Source organism: Mastomys coucha, unplaced genomic scaffold (assembly GCF_008632895.1).
Source record: "Mastomys coucha isolate ucsf_1 unplaced genomic scaffold, UCSF_Mcou_1 pScaffold20, whole genome shotgun sequence".
NCBI lineage: Eukaryota > Metazoa > Chordata > Mammalia > Rodentia > Muridae > Mastomys > Mastomys coucha.
The window spans coordinates 122,842,408-122,866,402 of record NW_022196903.1 but is presented as its reverse complement, the minus strand read 5'-3'; the positions used below and the strand labels follow the sequence as shown (position 1 = coordinate 122,866,402).

Here is a 23,995-nt window from a genome sequence, read left to right as displayed (position 1 = left end):
ATCTCTCAGAGATAAAAAACACCATTCCACTTTATTATGTCACATGTTATGTATTTCAAAAGTCAATCATGTTTACTGGGGTTGTTTAATAATGTGTACTTGGGGAATGCAAAGATTAAGTGATGTGGGGAGATGAAGCCAAGGTGTGGGTAGTGTCCATTTCCTGGTCAGGATCTTTGGATGAGTAAGTAGACTGATGGAAGTGAATAGTCTCCTACACTTAGCACTCTATCACTCTCTGCTCCTTGATTGTGGCTGTAATATGACCAATGCCTCACACTCCTGCTGTGTTTACTTCCCCACAAAATAAACTGTACCTGTGATGTGTGTTAAACTGATTCTCTACTAAGTTGATTTTGTCAAAGTGCATTGTCACAGGATCAGGAAAAGAAAATAAGACAGAGAGGATGAAGTGAAGTATAAAATATTTTGTCAGTAGATTCAGAATGGAAGGAGATACAAAGACAAAACTATGTAAAATTACAACTCAACATGAAAAGATCATACCACTCAGAAATTTTACATCAAAAGAGTAATGTTAGGTACAGCAACATGGATGGAGGTGTCATGGAATTTAGTTCTCTGTAATCCACATTCTCCTTGACTCATCTAGCTTCATTTTGCCAACCTTAGATGCATTATATTACTTATGTAACCAGTCAAGCATCTGTTCTTACCTACAAAATAACAGAGAAGACATCTTAACTTATAGAATTACTTAAGATAATTGAAGCACACTTGCAAAAGCTCTTAAGAGGCATGTATTGGCACATAAAATATTCACTAAGTCCTCAGTACTTAAAGGATCAAATAGTCAACAAATTTAATTTTTAGGAAGATTTAAGTTCTAAAATACAGTATTCTTTTAACCCATTATAAGTTTACTATTTCATAAAATTCAGACATTAAAAATTAATCTAGTTTAACTAATTCATCCAATATCAGATATATGAGAACTCTAAAGAAGTACCAGACCCAGGTTATACTTTGAACAATGTAAGCAGAGACAGGAGACTGCTGGTCTAGTCACATAAACAGATAGGAGACTTACACAAGAAAAAATAGGATTATTTTTAAGTACACCAGTGTGCTACTTCTGTTTCTGCTTCTCTTTCTCCTTCTGCTTCTATTGCTGCTTCTGCTTCCTCTTATGCTTCTTCATCATCATCAGCAGCAGCAGCTTCTCCTTCTTCTTCTTCTCCTCCTCCTCCTCCTCCTACTCCTCTTCCTCCTCCTCCTCCTTCTCCTCCTCCTCCTCCTCCTCTTCCTTCTTCTTCTTCTTCTTCTTCTTCTTCTTCTTCTTCTTCTTCTTCTTCTTCTTCTTCTTCTTCTTCTTCTTCTTCCTCTTCCTCTTCCTCTTCCTCTTCCTCTTCTTCTTCTTCTTCTTCTTCTTCTTCTTCTTCTTCTTCTTCTTCTTCTTCTGCAGCTGCTGCTCCTCTTCCTCTTCCTCCTCCTCTACCTTCTCCTCTTCCTCTTCCTTCTCCTCCTTTTTTGTATTATTAGTTAGAAATCAATCTTTTTTCTATATTTCTGCATCATGTAGCAAAATGTGTACCATTTTTTAATCACTTTTATTTTGGTGACAAAATTCTATTGTGACACTGGCAAAGTCTACACAGATACAGTCTAAATATTCCAGGATTAAATTTTTTGTGAATGGGTGAATGCAGTTTACTTACCAATTATAAAGGAACACATTACATTTTCCTATTTCTATAAAACTAATTGATAGCTCAACAATTAAGAAATTTGACCTAAAAATGGATCTTTTTTATACATTCTTACCATGGTCCACCCTCTCTCAACACTTTCAAGATCCTCTCCACATTCTCACCTAACAAAACAATCACATGTAACATTATAGATAAATATAAACACACACACACATTGGTCCAACAGAAATCTCTAAGAACACAAAATCACAAACCATAATTTATAAGCAAAAGATCTGCCGGGTAGTGCTGTTCTTCTAAATGGTTGATATCCAGACTCCTATTGTCCACATAACAGAATTATGCTTTTTCCAATAAAACATCAAGGATTTAGTGGCAGGGTATGACTTAATGATGGCTGTGAGCATGTGCTGCCCCCTGAACTGTGCATAGAGGCAGGTGGCTTGATGTGGAGATTGATCTAGTGGCTAGGTCTAAGTCACAGTTGTCTCCTTTTTTGTTATGAATGAAGCCTAACTGTAGGTTAATTTTCAGAACAAACATTAGCAGAAGTGGTTTTCTCAACAACTCTAAACTTTAATTACAGTCAAAATTTTCCTTCTTACTCTTCTTAATAAGTCTGACCATATTGGAGACAGTGCCTACTCCTTTAGCTAAATTCTGCTTGGGGTAACTTAATACTTCCTAAGCATGTATGTAAGTACATCCTTTAAAGTGTCAGTTTGGGCTTCAAACTTCTCCGGTATTAGTAGTCCCTGTAGTGATGCAAAGGCCCTCTAAAAGCCTCCTCTCTTCTTCTAACTGCTGCATTAGAAATAATATTTCAATATGAGTTTTGAATAAGAAACCCATAAACCCATAGCATTGCATTTCTGCCCTGCCAATGGCTTGCCCCATAAGGCAAGACACTGAAATTCCACTGCAGTCGATGGAAGTAGTCTTCTTCCCAATATTGACTCAATATTTTTAAGTCTGAAATATCATCTGTGAAATCAAGTAAGTTGTCCACTTATGTTATGCAATAGTGACAAGGAGTTAGCTTAGATGTTCCTGTCCTCAAAAAGAGAAATGCATTCAAAGAAAGTGTGTGTCATTGCCAGACAAGGATCCCGAGTGTGTCAGTTATTATGTCCCCTATGGTTTCGTTGAATCCATTTTCTTGGGTACAGTTAAAAACTGGTATCAGTAGTTTTTACAGGTCCAGGCTACCAGTGGTTCTGCTCTGCTAGGTCCCTAAATGCAGCCTTCTTCACATGGTTCATGACAGAAATGTAAATATTAGATGCTACGCTATAGTCAGAACTCTGATGAAGGATTTGAATTTATAGGAGAGGAAAAGCATTCCCTAACTGCTCTAGAATTTTGCCCACTTGAGAATTACAATTGTGTGGCACTCACAACTGATCCACACCTGAGACACTTTGAACCTTAGGACCTCACAGTTAAGAGATGTTGGACTTATAGTGAGTTGAATTTTTAAAGACTGTGGGAACTTTAAAGTTGGACAGAGTGTATTTTATGTCATAACATAGCCATTAAACTACGTGGACAATTAATGGGAAATTGTGGCTTAAAGTGTTTGGGTCTCAAGGTGCAAAAGGGTGGAGTTGTGATGGTGAGTGTTAATTGTTAACTTTACAGAATCTAGAATAGAGTGACAGATTGGCCTTTGAACATGCTTCTTATTTTAATGCCATTACTTATAATTGCATGGCCTACCTACTGTTGGTGACACCATTTGCTGACTGGGATCCTGGACTGTATGTATGAAGAAAGGTAATGAAGTGGCAATATGCACTCACTGATGTCTGATTCCTAATGGTGGGTACAGTGTGACCAGTTCCTTCCAGTTCCTGCTGTCATGACTTCTCTGAACTGCAAGCTACAATAAGCTCTTACCCCCTTAACTTTCTTTTGTCAGGTTATTTTAGCACAATAACAGGAAAAAATATGAATATAATATCAAGATAGTGCCTTCTGGATTCTAGGAGCCAGAGGACCAGGATGTCTGCTGTGAAATAGTGTCATCTATATATAACAGAGAGTTACATTTATGAACTCTCAACAATATGGTCTCCAAAGTAGAAATGCGACATTTCAGAAAGCTCCAACACTAGGTGAAGATTTACAGAAAACTAATGGCTAATAAAAGAATAAGAATCATTCTTTGCTGGTGAGTTCTCTAATAGTTTATCTAATGTAGTCAGCCCAAAACATATACACCATGAGCAACACTAAGTGGATTCATTAGGATATATCTATCAATGCATGTGTATAAGTGCATGTACATATGTGTGTAACAGTAACAATTAAAGGTCATGAATTGGGAGAGAGTTGAGGGGCAGGGAGAAGAGGGGATAGGGGGAAAGCAAAATTCTCAAAAAACTTAAAGTAAATGTTAAAAATGAAATAAGAACAACCAAACTCATAAATGAAACCAGAACCCTGATACCAAAACTAGACACAGACACAGCAAAAAATAAAAATATAAACCAAGTTTTCTAATAAACATAGATGAAATAACTCAACAAATTTTTTGCAAATTGAATTCAATGATACATTTTAAAAGATATACAACATGATCATATTAGATTGATTTCAGTGATGCAAGGATAATTAAGTATACATAAAATAAAGTGTGATAGAGTACACAATTGGCTTTAAGAGAAAAATCTCATGACTGTCTCAGTAGATGGGCAAAAGTCTTTTTAACAAAGGTCAACATTCCTTAACAATAATGGCCCTGGAGAGAGAGAGAGCAAGCAAGAGAGAGAGAGAGAGAGAGAGAGAGCATGAGAGAGAGAGAGAGAGAGAGACAGAGACAGAGACAGAGACAGAGACAGAGACAGAGACAGAGACCGCATAGAGGACATATACTCAGCATCATAAAGGCCTATAGCCAACATTATACTAGATGGTGAAAAACTAAAAGCATTTTACTTAAAGTTAGGAGACAAGAATGTCCTTTCAACTGTTATTCAACGTGGTGCTTGGAGTCTTAGACAGAGAGAGAAAATGAATCCATATTTCTTCCAATCATCTTTCTCTTTTAAAGGTTTCCTCTTCTTTCTTATGTATTTCATTTTGCTCAGATACACTCAAGTGTCTGCCCCCTTTTCTTCTCTTTCATCAGTTCAAACACAATTCTGGAAAGGTTGAGAATTTTCACTTAGCCATAACCACACATCTGTTAGTTTCATTTCTGAGCAAGTGTCCAGTGACTATCTTTGATATCAGCCAGTTTTAGATTCACAGTTTGAGGTACGCATCCTGCCCGCCTCTATCTTTCTCACCTCAAAGGGCACATTAGCTTCAGTAGTGCACAGAGGAAGAAGTGATGTGCCAGGAGGTTAGTGGCCAAGAAAACCATTACTTACATCTTGGTTGTTACTCTCAGCTAATAGGAGAGATTTGTAGTTTGCTGTGTTGATGGTTTTTTTTCTCAAGTGACTTGGTCCCAGGTGCTTCACCTCACAAAGCATAGCATCTTATCCTTACAATAACCACACAAGAACTTAGACTGTCAAGTTATCCATGAATCCCTTTATGGTTTATTCAATTCATATGAAAGGATGTCTTCTGATGGCTATACTGTATCCTTTAGCAATTCCACAAATCCATTTTTCCTTATCAGTGTATGTAACTGACGAGCTCAGGCTGTTCATTACTGTTTGAAGTAGATGCGTGGCCCTAAGAAAGGTGTGCCATGGAACTGCCCTCAGGCAGGCAAATAAAAGCCAGCTGTCACTCCTTAGAGCAACTTGAAGCCACTATAGCAAGAGCAGCCAGCCCATCAGCATCACTAAGGCAAGGCATGGGGCACATCTAGTTTTACCTAAGTATAGGCACACAATAATACTTCAGTAAGGAGCATCAGCTGATGTGTGGCCAAATAAATACTTGCATCCTTCTTTCACTGTGCCACATGGAGTGAGTTCTGCTGAATAGCATGCTTGGTGAAGCAGCAAGGTTCAGAGCTGCCACGGGTCTGTATAGAATCCCAATATGTGGTACTGGAATAGGAGCCCTTACCAGACATTTCTTATCTCTTCAAACTCATAAAACTCAGGCCGTTACTGTCCAGAGTTCAGGAAGTTTATCTGATAAAGATAAACTCTGCACCTGTCGGAAGTCCTGAGGAAACAAGAGATTAGTATGACCTACAAATAGCCTGAAGTAACAGAATTCTTAATGAAAGGTATGTTAACTTGGTAAACGTGGTTGGATGTTTTGCCTGCCGTGGGGGCTTCTGCCAATTTCACACACCGAGGCTGAGGATGGAGCATCCAATAATGCTGAGCTCCAGATTTGTAGTTGTAGATCAGATCCAACTCCCTTGCTGGAGCCACTTCCTCATATTTCTCACATTGTGTGCAAAATGACCTCCTATTTTTCTATTCATATGACTGCCTGTTGTCTGTATGCTTCTGCTTTTTAACTTGCCCATCTCTGCTCTCTTACCTGTTTCTCTTAGTTAAAATAGCTCTGCCGTTAGAAAGAAAATGTTCTTTCATGAGAGGTGCGGCCTCCACTTACCTGTGGGTGTAAGAATATGTATTTAGGATGAAGTTAGGAATTGGTTTGGTATAGAAAACAATACTATTGACACTTCTAAGAACCATGAACTCACTAGCCTTGGGAAACGAGCTGGCTACTTTTCCAATACTAGGTCTGTCCTCTTGTGTAGGCCTTATATCTAATTAAACAGCTGTAAGTTACTGCCAAGATGCGAATGCCACTGTTGCACTCTTAGGGATATTGCGCCATCCTGGCCACAGTTGTGATTCATATTTCAGGGAACACTGAGGAAGAGAGGTCAGGAAGACTGGAGAACCAGAGGACCAGCAGAGCTGCTGTGAGATTATAGAAGTGACAGAAAACTTCAGTCATGATATCTCACAAGTATGGCTGCCTACACAGAATACATACATGTATAACATCTATAGACACTGCTGACATGGGAGAGGGAAATCCACCATAGACAAAGAACTATAGAAAACTAAGAAGTGTTGAGATTTGGGGGAAATAGTCTCCTTGGGAATGAGCCCCCGAATTCGCTATCAAATGCCAAGCCAAATGTGTGTGAGGGGAAGTAAAAACAGTGCTGGGTCCGTGGCTGAGTTTCTTTACAGGAAGATGGAACTAACGCTTTCACATCGGCCTCAGAGAAGAAATTGCTCAGACATCTTTACTTTCAGTTCCAATTCTTTTCTGAGGACAAGTCCACATTTTTCTAGTTGAGTTGAAGGCTTTGATTCACAAGAAACAGGACCTCCCTTCTCTGCTCAGGTCTGTGAGTGTATATGCTTATAGATATATTTCTAACAACTTTTTTTCCAGAAAACAGGAGTTATATGTCAAGTTAGGAAAGTTCTATGACTATTTCCATGTCAGGTAATTCTAGCTTACATGTTTGAGTAGAAATACTGAAGACAAATAGTGCTTTGCTTGTCTGAGGTCTAATACACCCTGTATCACTGTATCTGGTGTCCATAATCAGGGCACTCCTACTGAAGAGTAAGAAGTTGTGTTGCTGAGATAATAAGCCCTACCTCTTAAGTAAAATATATTTTGGGGATTAGAAGGCTGAAGTTTGAATGAGAATTAACACACAAATGAAATAATCTTATGGAAGATCGTTTTGCTTCAGAGATAACACAACTTCACATTCACAATGACACAAGTTGTATGCATTTCATTCAGTTATCATAATCACATATGAATAGTGCCAATTTTAAAGACCTTAGCACTATATATTAAACAGTTACTCTATGGGAACACTTCTAGACAATGAAAATGTTACAATACACAATCTATGAAATTATTTGAATGCTGATGTTACACCATTCAATGTAACAATAAAAAGGTAGCATTTTATTGATGGTGATGGACAGAATTTTTACTAAAAGATGATGATAAAATCTACAACAGAAACAGTATCTGATATGTATTTATCTTACAAAAAAATTCATCACCAAATAAAAACTACAAACAAAAAATTTTATGTGCTAAAGTTCAATGTCAGGAAGCCAAAATTTTTTTATTAACTATCTCAATGTAAATAAATTAAAAATACTTAATTGATTTTTGAATCAATTATTCAAACTGTATTTTGAAATAGTGGGTCTTTATTTTAAAATAAAAATGTTAATTGATTTCCCCTTGCCTTGAATGAGCTATTATTTCCATTATTTCATATTTAAGGAAAATTTTTCTATATTAAACTTGTCTAAAACAAACATTTTGTCTCACCACAGAGATAGCAGAAAAAATTCATTAGAATTTACCTTGTCTATTTAAGAGTCCTTTCTGTATTACAGAAATTAGGTCAGAGCCAGAAGTGGTGTTACATATCTTTAATCTCAGCACTCAGGAAGCAGAGGCAGGTTATCTCTGTAAATCTGAGGCCAGCCTGGCCTATACAGTAATTTCTAAAGTAGCAAAGACTGCAGAGAGACACACTGTCTTAAAAAATGTTAATTAACAAATAACAAAAACTAGAACCTGGATCAGTTTACGAAGTAAATCTCTCATAATTATCACATGATGGCATCGATTCGTGATCGAAAGTCTCATCACGCAGGTATGTTGTATCCATGTGAATGTATATGTCTACTGCTCTGAAGTGTTGGCATACCCAGCATCTATCTATACAAGGCAATGTTAGGCATGGGAAACCGCTTACTGTTAATCTCATTATGTTCATTTCCTGTTATGCTTATAATCCATTTAAAATTTAGTTCTTAAGATTGTGAAAAGATTTTCCCTTTCCTTCATCATCTACCTATTCCACAGTGAAATCATTTGTAACATAGGATGGATAGAAATAATGAAAGGGCATAGCATTTGGAATCAGAAGAGCTGAGTTTTAATCAAATTTTCCGAGCTTTCCATCTTTAAAGTGGTGCAGTCCATGATCTCTGTGTATTTTTATTTTGTTTATACCAATAGAAAAATAAATCATGCTGGATTTACCTTAGTATAATTCTAGACTATGCAACTCATAAAATATAGAATTCAAAAGTGCTTCTTATTCTAAAAGTGTTATGATTTACTCAGATATTATGCTGAATATCTCTGGTATTCAAATTTTTCACTAAATGTAATAATCTGTACTCTTCAGGTCTTATAATTGAATTATATGCAAGCAATCTTTAAGGCTAATATTTAAGCCTAAAAGAAAAATGATAATATCTTTTCATTTACCCAATGATCAAATTGATTATGGAAATTTTAAGAAAAGTACAAAATGGATTTTTCCAACTTGCTTTGTTCGAAGACAAGACTTTCATATGGCCCCGACTCTCATGGGATTTAGCACACTAGTATTTACTGTTTGTACGCAGTTGGCATTATTCAGACGAAGGTCATCACACTCCATCTCACTGTTATCATGTCCATAGGCTGTTGTGTTGATGCCTTTTCTCTTCCTTACTGCAGAGATCTGAATACAGATTTAAGTTACTTCTGCTTATCAACATCACATCGAGATGTGTGGTGTAAATATACGTTCATCTTCCTCTATTTCCTTTCACTATATAAAGCTTGCTTTGAAGTTAGATTTCATTTTACACTAGGAACTGGTTTACTTCAAAAGTCTATACTATTTTGCTCATTCTAATTCTCCAAGGAATAAGCCTTTTTATGTCTATCAGGAAGTATAAGCATCTTAATAATAAGGTAACAGAAAGCAAAGGGAACACGTGCTGCCTTTTAAAGGGATGCTCATGGGAAGCATATCCATAGAAAGACAAGGTCAAAGTCAGAGACTTATTTCTCAAATGGCAGAAAGTCCCTGAACTTGCATCAGCTTGAATTGTTTTCTCCAGAAATGAGCAAATGCCACAATCATGACTTCAAGCCAGCAAAGTGGAATACTTCTCAAGAAGAACAGAAACAAAGATCAGCACTCACTGCCAGACAACCTGGAGAAAATGGTACGCTTTGGTTGACATGTGTTTCTGAATGTGGAACTGAGGCGAATGTGGAAGCATTGCTATTGCAATTCACAACACTGGTTCTTTTTACTTCCCCAGGGAGGTAAGCTGTATTTGCTCTAAAATAATATTAGAATGTATAATCATGTTACAGGTGATAAGACAATTTGTTATAAGGACAACTGAACCAAGAATTTTGGGAATCTGCCTTTAAGGAAGAGTAATATGGTAGACTATAGGAAATACATTTTAAAAAGTATCCAATTATCTTCTTAAATATAATAGAAGCAATAAATTGAGGGAATTTTTAGTGACATTTCTGAATGTAGTGAAGACGATTTGTACTCAAACCATTTCAAGCCAGAGTATTAGCAATATTAAAATTTGCAGCAATTTATACAAAGGAGGAAACCTGAATCTGGTGTGTTCTCACATATCTGCAATTCCAGGACTGGTAAATGGAGGCAGGAGACCTTAGAAGAGAAGGTTACCCTCAGCAGTGGAGAATTTAAGGTCAACTTGGTTACGTGAGACACCATCTCAAGAAATAAGATAGAATAAATAACTTTAAAAGAAAACCAACAAATACATCCATAAATTTTGATTACCTCAAAAGACTTGAAGCCCTAATGAGTAGGGAGGTCTGGTGGGATGGTAGTGGGGGGGTTGGGGACATCCTCTTGGAGATGAGGGAGAAGGAATAGGCTGGGGAATGGTCAGAGGGCAGACCAGGAGGGGTATGATGACTAGATTGTAACAAAAGATTAAAGGATAAAAAATGTAAATGAAAATAAATAAATAAATAAATAAATAAAAACTAAGAAATAAATTAACAAAAGTTACATTAAAAAGCTAACTTTAAGAATTCAACCATGTGATACATAATAACAAAAAGTGAACACTTTAATCATTAACAAGAAACTAATATAAAAATAAATTTAGTATTTAGCACCTTACTCATATATTCCATGAGTAAAGATTTTTGAAAATAAACTATTTCTTATATAAAATGTCACAGTAGACATTAATAAGTTCCCATATTCTCTTATAACTTTATTATTTAAGGGTAGAAATTATATCTTTTTTCCCTATGGCATTGGTAACACTTTTTAACTATTAAAGAAATTATTCTTTCCTGAACGTATGAGTTGTACATTTTACAAGAGAGAGGGAAAGATAAGTAGGTATGCAGGCGTGGATGATTATTAGTTTAAAGTTGGAGAAAGAGAATAAAGAGAATGCAACATAAAAAAAAAGTGAATGCTTATGTAATTGTACACATAATGTTGAAAAGGCATTGAAGAAAATTCAATACAAATTTTTATTTTGTGAAACTTTGATTTTCAAATTTTTATAAACATAAATGCTGTCTTTAATATACATATGAATGTATAGACACATAGAATATGTACAAATTTCGAATTATATTATTAAACGTTAGGAGGATTTTACAATGTAATAATTAAAATGCAAAAATATTATTGCCACTGTTAAATACTTTTTTGACGTTGCTAAGTGATTACCCAAGAGAAGGTAAAAATATGATATCTATCACATCAGAGTTTAAAAGCAAAAAGGTTTAAATCAAAACATTTAAAAATTTGCAAATAAATACTTAATAAATGTTGAATAGTAATATAATTTGAATGTAGACTTGATTCAAAATTATTGCATAAATGAAAATAAATTTATTTCATAACTAAAACTAACAAACTATAATAGATGAAAATTTTATGACCAAAATTTTAAAAGAGGTAAAATAAACATTTATATTAAAGGTATATTACTTTCTTACTTACTTTGAACTATTAAATGAACAAAGAATAAAACACACATAATAGAAATAGAAACTATTCAAGGATAAATACAACACTTTACAGATAAAATATTTGTGGGTGTGCACAGTTAGTGTGATTCTATCAGGATATCAATACACCATAGTTTAGAATGTCACATTCTTGAAGAGTTCATTTTAAAGTTTTTGTTAAAAGTAATTATTTTTATTTCATCTCTCTCTCTTTTTCTCTCTCCCTCTCTCTCCCTCTCTCTCTCTTTCTGTGTATGTGTGTGTGTGTGTGTGTGTGTGTGTGTGTGTGTGTTTAAGTGCGGGTGCTCATGGGGGCCAAAAGAGGGGGCCAAATCCCAAGTAGCTGGAATCTCAGATTATTGTGAGCTAGAAATAGAACTCAGGGCCTCTGAAAGAGTCATACCCATTCCTAACTGATGAAGCAACTTTCAAGAGTCTTATTTTAAAGTCTTAAGAAAAAAATAAAGTGCTGTAATACCCATTGTACTCTGAAAAGGAAATACATAGTAATTTTGTAGGCGCCGTTGAATATTCAAACATTTTATGAAGGTAGGAAAGTTATAACTTGTAGGAAATGGGCAGGCTGATTAGCATAGTATGAAATGCTAATGCATATGGAGTGGAACAGCATTTCATACCAGTGACAGGACATGGGTTTAATCTATAAGTCATGATATAAAAGTTCAGTGTGCATTCAACAAAGAATATCTTCTGTAAATTTCATTACTTTCAAATATCACACACAAAAAATTAAGTGGACCAATAAAAGTAAACATGTGACATTATTATAAATGCATTGTATTCATATCTAAAATGTGAGTCATGAGGGGAAGCTTGACAAAATCAACCTAGGAAAAATAAGTCATTTTATCCCTCTGAAGGTATCATAAGTAAAACAGAAAGAATATCTAGAGCATATACATGCAAAATAAATGACAAGGTGTGGTGTCATAGTCACCAACTGAGAAGTATGGAACAAGCCAGTAATTTGATAAAAACAAGAAAAGTCTCATGGAAATAAAAATATACACATTATTTAAATGTAAATAAAAATGTCTAACCTTACCATGAGAGGAAATAAAATTATTAAGAAAATATTGCCCCTAAGTTTATAAATAAAACATGTAACTAATATTAATTACTGAGAAAAATACAATAAACAAGGAGATTTTATTTACTTGTGCTACTATAAAATTAGAGTAATCTTTGTGTACTAAAAGTTTCAATCACTAGAATGCATGACACCTGTGCTCTTTATACACTAGGTTTTATAAGAGGAAGATCCTCTACAGAAGAACTCAAAAGTGAGTATGAAAACTATTACTATTTCTAATGTCAAAACTTAGAATGCCGTTGAAATGTCTACTGGGAAAATTAAAAATCTGTTGATAGAGTTTGCGCAGCTATTAATGAAAGTGTGAACATTAAGTATTGATGCAATTTGATTTCATTATATGTCAAAATATGACATAATATTAGGATGTTGTCCTAACCAAAAGATACAGAATATTTCACTAATATCTGAAATGCACATTCTTAAAACATTGACTATAAAATTATTCATACATAATAGCTCTTGAATCTACATAGAAAATAAAATTGAGAAGTGTGATTTATTCAGGGAGCAGAAAATAGTAGTATAATCTGTAATCCCACAACTCACGATCTGAGGCTGGGGGACTGCAAATTTGTGTACAGCCTGAGGCTTCATAGTGAAACTTTATGTAACAAGGGAAAATAAAGTTTAGAAAACTTGCAAAGGATCATGGGTTTAAATGGATACCACATTTAGTACTCTTATATTTGAGTCCCTTGAGTGGTTATGCTGCTTGGTCTAAGGACACGCCGCATTTTCTCTACCTTCTCATAAAGATGCACATTTATACTAAACAGAAAATCACCTTGGTCCCTTAGCCTTCCTTTTGCTCTGACCTTGCCCATTTTCCTTTGACAGCATCTCCATTGTCTGTTGTTCCAGTCCTTGCTGTAGCCATGGCTATTCGCTTCACTGTTACCACATTGATGTGGCTTGCTATTTTCATAACTTGTAAGTAATAAGACAGATGTTAATCAACCAGATGTAATGTGTTACCTTAATTAGACTTCAGAAGCACACAGGCAATCAGAGAGATGTCTCAGGTATAGATACTTGCTGCATAAACCTACAATCTGAATTCCATTCCCAGAAACCAAAGAAAAGTAGAAGGAAGAACTGACTCCACAAAATGGTTCCCTGGCCTCCATATTCATTCCCTGGTACATGGGTACCCTCATGCGCAAGCCATCATGCATACATGTGGGCACACACACAGAGTTTAAAAAGTGAAAGAAAATACAGAAGCACAGAAACATACAGTAGTAAGAGTGAAAGTGTTTTAAACCATAGCTTTGCTGTTCTACAAACATGTAAGTCATATTTGTTTACAGTAGAAGTCACTAACTTTTAACAATTATAATTATTTTGATAGTGTTGAACAACAAGGACATTCTGGTTTCCTCAAGAGGTAAGTGAATCTTTTTTAATATTAAACACAAATTGCAAACAGCTATTTGTATCAGGATTTAATATATATTCAAAGGCATTCAAAATAGAGGTATGACATAGTTAGATTTTGTGCGTAGTTCACTGTGAACTTTATTGTTTTTAACTGTGAAGGTTGTGAAATTGGTAGAAGAGAGCTAGTCATGGTATTGTTTTTCTTTAATTCCAGCACTTAACACCTTAAGGTAGGAGGATCAGTAATTCACATACCAAACTGTCTGTGTAGAGAGTTCAAAGCCAGAATGGGTTACATGAGTCCCTTTCTGGAAACAGTAAATAAATAAAGAATAGTTTCTGCTTTGTCTTATTATATATTAATTTGTTGTATTTGGTTGATATCTCTTAGAAGCCTGCTATCATGTAATAAGAAACAGAAAGGAAGTGAATCTGGAGGGAAGAGATGGTGGAGAGAAACTAGGAGGAGTAGGAGGAAGGAAAAATATTAATCAGGCTATATTGCATGAGAAAATAATTTATTTTAAATAAAAAAATAGAAAGAGGCAAGGAAATAAAAAAGAAACAAAAGAAAGGAAGGAGAGGGGGAAAAGGAAATGAGGAAGGTAGAAGGAAGGAAGAGAGGAAAGAAAGAAAGAAAGAAAGAAAGAAAGAAAGAAAGAAAGAAAGAAAGAAAGAAAGAAAGAAAGGGAGAAAGGGAGAAAAGCAAAGAAAGAAAGGAAAGAAAGAGAAAAGAAGAAAGAGAAAGGAAGGAAGGAAGGAAGGAAGGAAGGAAGGAAGGAAGGAAGGAAGGAAGGAAGGAAGTGGGTGAGGGAGGGAGAGAGGGAGGGAGGGAGGGAGGGAGGGAGGGAGGGAGGGAAGGAAGCTTTAGTTTGGGGACCTTCCTTCCTTCATACATAATGATTCGATTATTTAGAATTTTAGAGTTGGAACGGAAAAAGTATTTAATTTGCCTAGATGAGAGATCTGCTTCAATAGTTAAGTGTGCAAACGATTAATCTAATCTCTTTCTAGAGGGTTACTGTGGCCCATGCCCTGACAACTGGATATGTCACAGAAACAACTGTTACCAATTTTTTAATGAAAACAAAACCTGGAACCAGAGCCGAGCTTCCTGTTTGTCTCAAAATTCCAGCCTTCTGAAGATATACAGTAAAGAAGAGCAGGTTGAGTATTTAATTCTATTTCATTCTAATACTTCAGGAAGGTCACTGGAGCACAAACCTGGAACATACAACAGGCACCAAAGTATTCCAATACTCATTCCATACAATAGTGATAAAAAACTAAGTAGGAATTGGGGAGATGGATCAGTGAGTTAAAGCATTTGTTCTTAAAACTTGAGGACCTGAACATGAACTCCGCAGCTCCCACTAGGCATTGGCGTACATGTTTGTATCCTCAGCTCTGGGGTCAGAGACAGGTAGATCCCAATGCTCCCAACCACACAGTTTAGCTGAAAAGGTGAGCTTTTGCTTCAGTGAGGGACCATGTTTCAAGACAATGAGACAGGGAGCAATAAAGGGAGATACATTATGTTTTGTTCTAGCTTCTGTACTCATATGCATATATACCACACAACTGCTGACCACCTCCAAAGATAGAAAAATTAAGAGTGCAAAGATACTCAAGTGCCTACAGTTAAATGAAAATTACAGAGGCTATGGGGCAATGCCTCCTTGCTCAAGTGGGAAGTGAATAATGTGTTTCTAGTATTCTAGGTGCAGGTTTCATGTGTATTTCTCTTGTGGTTTCTCACAGGATTTCTTAAAGCTGATTAAGTCCTATCACTGGATGGGACTAGTCCACATCCCAGAAAATGGCTCCTGGCAGTGGGAAGATGGCTCCTCTCTCTCACCCAACCAGTGAGTCTCAGCCCAGCAGGTCTCAAGGGGGTTGTTCAGCTATGCCTAAGAGCACTCTTTTGTCAGTTTCTTTTTCACAATCTGACACATCATCATATTCTAATAAGGTAAAAAAAAAATCTTAGATTCTAAATCTGAAGGATGGGGAAAGTGGTATAGTAGCCAATATGAACATTAATGAGTGACATAAACAGATGACTATCTGTGAAGAACTGAGAGAGATAGATCAAATATTACATCAATCTTATAGATAGCAGGCTGAAGCACTACATATTTTCTTTTGTATATTTGTGACTCGAATGATGGGAATAAAACTGACATGCAATAATCTGTAGCCTTCCATCCCTAGTAGTCTCTTGTCTGTTTTTATGTTCCAGGTACTTTCAAATATGAATTAACGTATGGCTAGCTGTGGTCATTCCATTTGACAATGGCACAATGGAAATATCAAATGCATGAGTCACAGAGATGCTAAATACCTTTACTTCATCAATACACAGCATTCACATGTATCACATCATGAGGTTGTAACCCTCCAATTGTATAAAATTATAGTTTCAACTTAATGATGCTCTAGTGTATGTGGGTTGAAACCCACAAAGAGCGGTTCCTAGTAGAATTTCCCTGGAGGTACCAGTGGTTTCTATACCCTTGATACCCTGTTCCTTGCTCTTTTAAACAAGGATAACATCAGACCCTTCTCTCTTTTAGGTTTGAAATCTTGCACTGAAGAGACATTATCACTTTTTTGTGTCTTCTATTTCTGACTTTGTCCTTAAAAGGAGAAACTTTATTTATTAAGTTAATCATGGAATTCCAAACATTAAGACAAAAGTAAAACACATTCACATATTTACACACATGTACCAGACCACACCAGTGTGCACACACACATCACATCACATATACTATACATACATGTACATATATATGCATACACATATACCACACACATAAATGCATATACATATATATGCATACACATATACCACACACATAAATGCATATACATGCACAGTTATGCATATACATGTACATGTGTGTTGAGACTTTTCCAATTATTTTTGTTTCTTACCATGTAAAATTGTGTATGCAGTCATCCATGGGAAACTGGCTCCAAACCTTACTCTTTCCATAGATACTAAATTCCATGAATGATTATCATCTTTATACAGAATGGTGTAGAACCTGCTTGTATTCAGACAATTCTGTATAATTTAAACCACTTTTATATTGACTATCACACCAAGTAGAATGTAAACATTGTATAAACAATTCTCACACTGCGCTATGTAGGAAATTAGGACAAGATACAAAGTATTTGTCCAGCGTGGATGTGGGCTTTGTTTTGGTTATTTGCTATCTATAGTCGTATCTGACAAGGTAATCTATTTACCTGTGGAGGATTGCTAATTTTTACACAAAACACTCCAGCAATTGAATTTGAAGTTTAATTCTCCATCCATTTCTAATGTAAATATTTAATATTAAATAAACATTTTGAAGCTTTATTACTCAGGTTCGTATGTAGAGGTTTTAGAATTCTGAGTTAATTTCTGATATGAGCACATTAAGAATTATATTTTTACTTTTATCACCTGGATTGGCTCTGTTTTGCATGTGTGTTAGGAGGAATAAACATGGTGCCAAAATGACTTGAGATATATTTGAAATTCCCACATTCGAATCCTATAAATAAGATTCCATATCTTTCATTAACAAAGTCTGAGGTCACATGCCTGTCTCTCTGCTCCAGGTTAACACTGGTGGAAATACCAAACGGATTCTGCGCTGTCTACGGCTCAAACTTTAAGGCCTACACAGAAGACTGTTCAAATCCAAACACGTACATCTGCATGAAAAGGGCAGTGTAAAACTTTCATTAACTATCTCAGCAACAACCAGGACCAGAGGATTGTCTCAAGGGAGCCTGGGACTAATAAACAGAGACTGAAATAAAATACCGGGTCTGCTCCTTCCACAGAACGATTAGTTGGACATATTGTGTCCAATAAAACAAGGGAAGCCTGGGGAGCCAGGGAACCATGAGCAGGGGTAGAGGGAGCAGGAGAATCATGAGTGTGGTTGAGGCCTATCCAAACCTGAGAAACCTGGTCCTGCCCTACTGGAGGTGGTCATGTTGTCCAGTAGCCTCTCCCCTTATAAGGTCAAGTCCATTGGCACCTGGAATTCCTCCCAGATATCCCTTACTCATTCTCTAAAGGTATAAATAGCCATTTTCCCCTCAATTAAATGAATTCTTTTATTCAAGATGCCTCCAGAGAATCTAGAGTCTATGCTCAGTGTTCACCACCTGAGGTCTTTTCACTGCTGGCTTTTCTTGCCTCACTTCCCCTCTCAGGATCTGCTGTTGAGATCACTGGCTGATCATGTAGCTACTAGGATATGGGGAAGACGGCAAGGAGGAGCTTTGATTTCAAGATGGAACCAACACATAGAGGAACTGTGAGAATGGGAGAATACAGACCTATAGCACACTGGGAGTTTAAACTCCAGGACTATGGAAAACTGCTAGCTGGGTAGGACCACAGCAAGAACTACAGGTAGCGGTAGCGCTGTGCCTGACAGTATTATCATCTCAGTGATTCAAGAAAGCAGCCTGCTGTCTGGGAGGAACAACCAAGACTGTCTGAGAAAGGACAAGCAGGACTGCTTTTGGACCTTGAAGATCTCATGGAACTCACGTTGCTGATTTTTGTGCTTTCTTGGGAGTCTCCCACTCTTTCACATTTTCCTCTTGAAATGACAGTGACTGTTGAAGGCGCGTCACTGTATCTTGAAAGTATACAGCTTGTTTCACTTTACAAGTCAGAAAGATGGTGCTGGCAGGAGCTGTCAGCATGCTGTTGTTAGGGTAGAGTGGATACAGTTTGCAACTGAGGAGATGGATTCTTGGGGCTATGGGTATGTTATGAATTCTAGGAGACAGGCATTGGAATATAATGTTTTCACTCATAAGGGTAAAGCCTTTGTAAGTGGGATTGCCTTTTAAGGAAGCACTCAGGGAGGCAGCTCTCTTCTCTTTGCTATAAGAGAATACAGGATAATTCTGATATACAACCTGCGTGATGCCCTCACTAAAACCCAGCAAATGTGGTTATCATGATCATCTATTCCCAGGCTTCATAATTGTGAGAAGTAATTTTCTGGTGTTTATATCTTGATCTGTGATATTTTATAATAGAACCCCAAATAAGCTGAGGCTAGAAGGGAAGATAGGTAGGTATTAGGTCTTATGGAAAACCTTAAAAAGAGGACTGGAGAGGTGGCTCAGAGACTAAGAACACTAGTAAAGAGGTTAAGACCTGGGTTCACTTCACAGCACCTAACTGACAACTCATCACCACCTGTCACTCCAGTTCCAGAGTATCCAACACCTTCTTCTGGTTTTGCAGTCAGCGGCAAGCATATATATATATATATATATATATATATATAGACAAGCATTCACACATAAAATGTTACCGCCCAGCAGTAACATTAAAAAGAGGGTTATTCTGGAAAACGGAGTTAGAAAGAAAAGCAACAGTAAGAGAGAGTTTGGGAGAAATATAGAGTGGCCAAAGTTATACCTGTCCACACGGAAGGTTAAAAAATTAGATGGGAGTCGTGACTGCTCAGCCATCTTGAATTTTAATGACCTTGTTTGTAACCAGCCAACAGATAGAATAGGTGAGGTAAACCCCTCCCACAAGTTCTTCAGCATGCCGGCCCAATCAGCGACTTCTCTTGGTCTCTGTAGAGGTGGGACTTCCGATGTAACTGGAACCAGGCACGAGGCGTGGCAAATAGCAGGAGGTGGGCAGAGAGGTGTGGTTATGAGAGGCAGGCCTCAAGCCCGGAGGGTTACAATAAAATAAAAATAAATTTTAAAAGAAAAGTTTCATAATATTGTTCTATACTATTTTACAACATAGAAGATATTATAAACCAATAGACAGGTTAAAAAGTCTGCAGGATATCATATATAAATAAAACAGAGAATCACAACAGTAAAGCAGCCACATCTGAGAGGCTGTAATAAAATGGTGGGAGCCTTAGATTTCTGTTTTGAAAATTCTTGTGAAGCAATAGAAACATGAGATTTAGCATTGGGATCATCCGAATGGCTACAAGCTTATACAAGGAATAATAAACAAGACCCACACTTTAGAAAGGAGCAACAAGAATCCTTGCTGTCTTTACCTTTACTGAGATGAGGGGAGAGCAAACCTCCATGAAGCCTCTGTAGCCATGGAAGGGCTTCCTTTAACCTCACAGACCAAGGTCTGGCTAGCACTATTTGCAGGAAAGCAAATCTGAATAATTCCAAGCTATATAATAGTCTACCTGCAACACTCTATTTTATGTCTAGTGTGCATCCATTTGTACAAGAGAGACACTCAACAACACTTTGAGATTTTTTTTATTTGTTGTTTTGTTTGGTTGGTTTGGTCTGTTTTTAGAGAACTTCAACTCAGTCCTTAAATATTTCTCACTCATAACTGAAGAGTAAAACAAAAATTGCAGAATAGTGATAGTGGGGGGGGGCAGTTAGTTAGCTAAGGGCAGTGTTTTAGTATCCAGGGGACCTACCTGGATAAGTGGTGGTGTTCTGATTCATTGAATAATTAGAGAAAGTTAGCCCTACACTAACAAGAAAAAAGAAAAAAACAGGGCATTCCTGTGTTCCAGACACTGTATTCAATCTGAAAATGCAAGAAGAAACTGATAAAATCTCACTTGTTTCCAAGAGCTCAATATAGACCTCAATAAAACATAAAATCCAGACTAGAAAAGCAAGGCAGGCTGATACAACAGGTCTTCGGAGAGAAAATTCTTGTTGTGAAAGCAGTGTGAGCAGTTTTACCAGAACCAAAGGTTTTGAAAAACATTTCTAATGAAGAAAACATGAGTAACTAATTTAGACACATTTCATGGTCGGCTTAGGAAACCACTTGATAGTTCTGTGGTAATCATCTCCAGGTTAGTGCAGAGAGTGTTATACTTGGGCAAGAAATGGAGTTAGTTTTGCAATGTACACAGATTCCACTGTGCCTAGGGGGAAGGCAGATTAACACTTTGTGGTTATGTTTAAATATTTGAGAGCTCCAGATAAATGAGTCACAGGCATGAAGGCAGCTGCCATTAGAACAGTTAAAAGCTTTACTCAATTTCCAACACTATGCGAAGAAGCTGTTCTGCAGTGTTAGGGCTTCTTATAGGCTCAGATCAAGAGAGCAAACATTTCCTTTGCAGTCATGTTATCTTTAGTTCCCACCATAGAAAGATTGGAGAGGAGCAGTTGACACTGATCATATTTACCCTCTGTGTAGCACAGAAGTGCAGGGCCTGACAAGGTCTGGGCATGGAGGGGATCCTCTGATTCTGTAGAGGGCAAAAGTCCTAGATCCAGGAGTTCTGAGACCAGTACTGGTCCTAGAAAGTCACTCAGAGACCAGTGTCGAAGGCAAAAGGGAACTTTACTGAGGCATGATCAAACCAGCAAGAATAGAAGTATAACTATTGAACATCCTTCTTAAAGTGCTTATATAACAGTAGGAAAGAGAAACAAGGCAAGGGCTGGGGTGGGGGCGTTTTATGGTATCTGTCCTGGTCATCTTGGTCTGTCTGTCTGTATTGATATTACTTTGGACCTTTCTCAGAACCTCCATGTGGTGCTATGGCAGGAGCAAAGAAGATGTCTGTTGCTCAGCTTCTCTCCTCCTTCTTAAAATGCTCATCAAACCTAAGAATCTGTTGTTCTCCTATTGCCTCTCTTACCCTCTTGCTCTTACTCTCACCTCTCAGTCTCCTCCCCCCCCCTTCTCCTCCCTCTCCATGTGGCCATGACCTCCCTCTGCTTCTCTACTCTTCTCCCTCTCTCTGCCTTTCTATAATAAATGCTTTACAACCCCCCCAAAAAAAAAAACCTATTGTTCTTAAGATATAAAGTAATTGTAGGAAATACAAGTCCAGGCTTAGCTAGCAGCATATGCCTTTAATTCCAGTTAGGACAGGAACAAACAGGTTTCTATGAGTTTAAGGCCAGCCTTGTCTATATAGTGATACAAGACCAGCCAAGGCTACATAATGAAACTCTTTTTCATAAAAACAAATAGACTAGGAGAGATCAAAACCAAGAAAGAGAAACAAGATGGCATCAGAAAGAAAGTATATTGAGACAGTTAGTGCCTGAGAACTCCAGTGTCTTCTTCCCCTGATTGTTTTTTTTTTCCTGAGTATAGGATAGTGATTTGTTTCTCTTTGAGAAGAGACACAAAACAATGTAGTGTCCAGATGATTTTAGGACCAAGGTAAAATCAAGGGGCCAGTAGCAAAGCATTCAAACATGATGATTGTTCAATACCACTTTGGGGCCTTGCACCCTGAGCTACCCTAATTGTTCTAGACATGGGACAAGGAACTCGGCTGCTCTTAGGAAAAAAAAAAACCACAGAATCCCAGCCTGTCCATACTCTACTCTGATAGCAGTTAAAGATGTCTGCTTCTAGAAATGAAGCAGGAAACTGCCTTGTGACTTGGGACTCAACTGTGGTACATAGTAGAAGACCACAGCTGGCAAACAGGAAATTGATTCACACCCAAGATCTCACTGATACTAGACAGCTCTCACAGAGATGGGGGGAAAAAGACCACTCACCTGCAGACTTCACCCACTTCACCCACAGACCCCAAAAGGAAATCCTTAAAAATCAGATGGAGATGGGCCAAATATATTTTAAACAGGAAACTGAAAAAGCAGGGGTTAATACTTTAAAAAGCTGAAGCAGAAAGTGTGGCAATTAGCATGACTGTAAAAGATATTGCAATGGATATGTGGAATGTATAAGAAGCATGAAACAGAAATATACACAAAAAAGACAAGTCTTTGGATGATTGACTTGCTTCATGAACTCTCCCCTAAGTCTCAATACTGCTGTCTTAAGACTAGCATTTAGCAGTTAAAAGTTCTGGCTGTTCTTCCAGAGGATAAACGTTCAATTTCCAGCACCCACATGGCAGAGCACAATTGTCTGTAACTCCAGTTCTAGGGGATCTGACACCCTCACAGAGACTTCATTCAGGCAAAACACCAATGCACACAAAAAAAATAAATCTTTTTAAAAGGAAAAAAGAAGAACTAGCATCAGTAATACTAGCAATTTATCCTTAGATCATTCAAGTGTTTGCTCCAAAATCTGGCATTATATAATGCTTGTTCTTGTAATTTCTTATACTTAAACTTCTTGTTGTTCTTATCTTTCTTCCTCCTCCTACACCACCACAGCATCCACCTCCACCTTCACCTCCTCTTCTTCCTCTCCTTCCTCCTCCTCCTCCTCCTCCTCCTCCTTTTCTTCTTTAAATTTTATTATGTTGGCAGGACATATATGCGACAGCCCACATGTAGAAATCAGAGACAACATGAGGAAATCAGTTCTCTCCTTCCAGGACGTGGGTTTCAGAGACTGAACTCAAGTTGTCAGTCTTAGGAGCAAGTGCTTTTATGAACTGAGCCATCTTGATGGCCCCCGAAATTGAAATTTTTGAAGATGTACTCTTCAGAGTATCTAATAACATGTGATTCTGTTTGTCAGAAAGAGATTTGTAGAAATGGTGCCTAAACACAAATCATTTATGAAATTATGTTTGGAAAAACAGTTATAAATTGGTTACTGTTTTCCCTTTCCTATCCAATACAACCAAAATTTATATTGTACACAAGGCAGAGCTCTGTGGGGCTGTGTGGACAGAAGCAGAGACACGAGTGGCTCAGTGATGTGCTGTTACTCAAGTTACTGGCATAAGTTAAATAATACTTTTTCAAATTCTTGTTCACAGTTGGGCGTTGAGGCTTGTGTCTGTAATGCTAGCACTTTGGAAAAAGACTAAGGCTGGAGGATCTCCTTAAATGAGAGGCTGTCTGAGCACTGTGCTATATTAATGAATATTTATTGCAAAGCACCAATTAGCCTCTTTCCAAGGAACCTAAGAAATGGCAAAGCCAATGTGTAATCAATTGCTATAAAAACTATATTATATGACAAAACTTTAATGGTAAAATATAAAGTACATATTAATTTGTTAAAGATGGTTACACCACACCCACTCACACACACATGCACACATGCACAAAACTATGGAGTTTGTTTTATCTTATTGTTTTCATATCATTAAAAGTTTTCACTTCATTAGGTAAATATTTCAGATAG

At 37.0% G+C, this 23,995-nt stretch overlaps 1 protein-coding gene across 3 annotated transcripts; it reads left to right on the top strand.

Moving 5' to 3' along the window:
• Positions 1-6,817: 6,817 nt before the first annotated feature.
• Positions 6,818-18,028, top strand: LOC116098357 (NKG2-D type II integral membrane protein). Of its 3 annotated transcripts, none has more exons than XM_031381001.1 (8): positions 6,818-6,962; positions 9,503-9,610; positions 12,683-12,721; positions 13,372-13,464; positions 13,886-13,921; positions 14,929-15,080; positions 15,676-15,779; positions 17,536-18,028. In XM_031381001.1, the coding sequence occupies exons 2-8, from the start codon at positions 9,505-9,507 to the stop codon at positions 17,651-17,653; spliced, it is 648 nt and encodes a 215-aa protein (XP_031236861.1). In that variant the 5' UTR covers positions 6,818-6,962; positions 9,503-9,504; the 3' UTR covers positions 17,654-18,028. The 3 variants fall into 3 exon arrangements, 2 of the variants coding, with proteins under 2 accessions (XP_031236861.1, XP_031236860.1); XR_004121819.1 differs by lacking the exon at positions 6,818-6,962 and adding an exon at positions 8,026-8,256 and having other exon boundaries at positions 15,676-15,886; positions 17,536-17,608; XM_031381000.1 differs by lacking the exon at positions 6,818-6,962 and adding an exon at positions 8,026-8,256.
• The last annotated feature ends 5,967 nt before the right edge of the window (positions 18,029-23,995 follow it).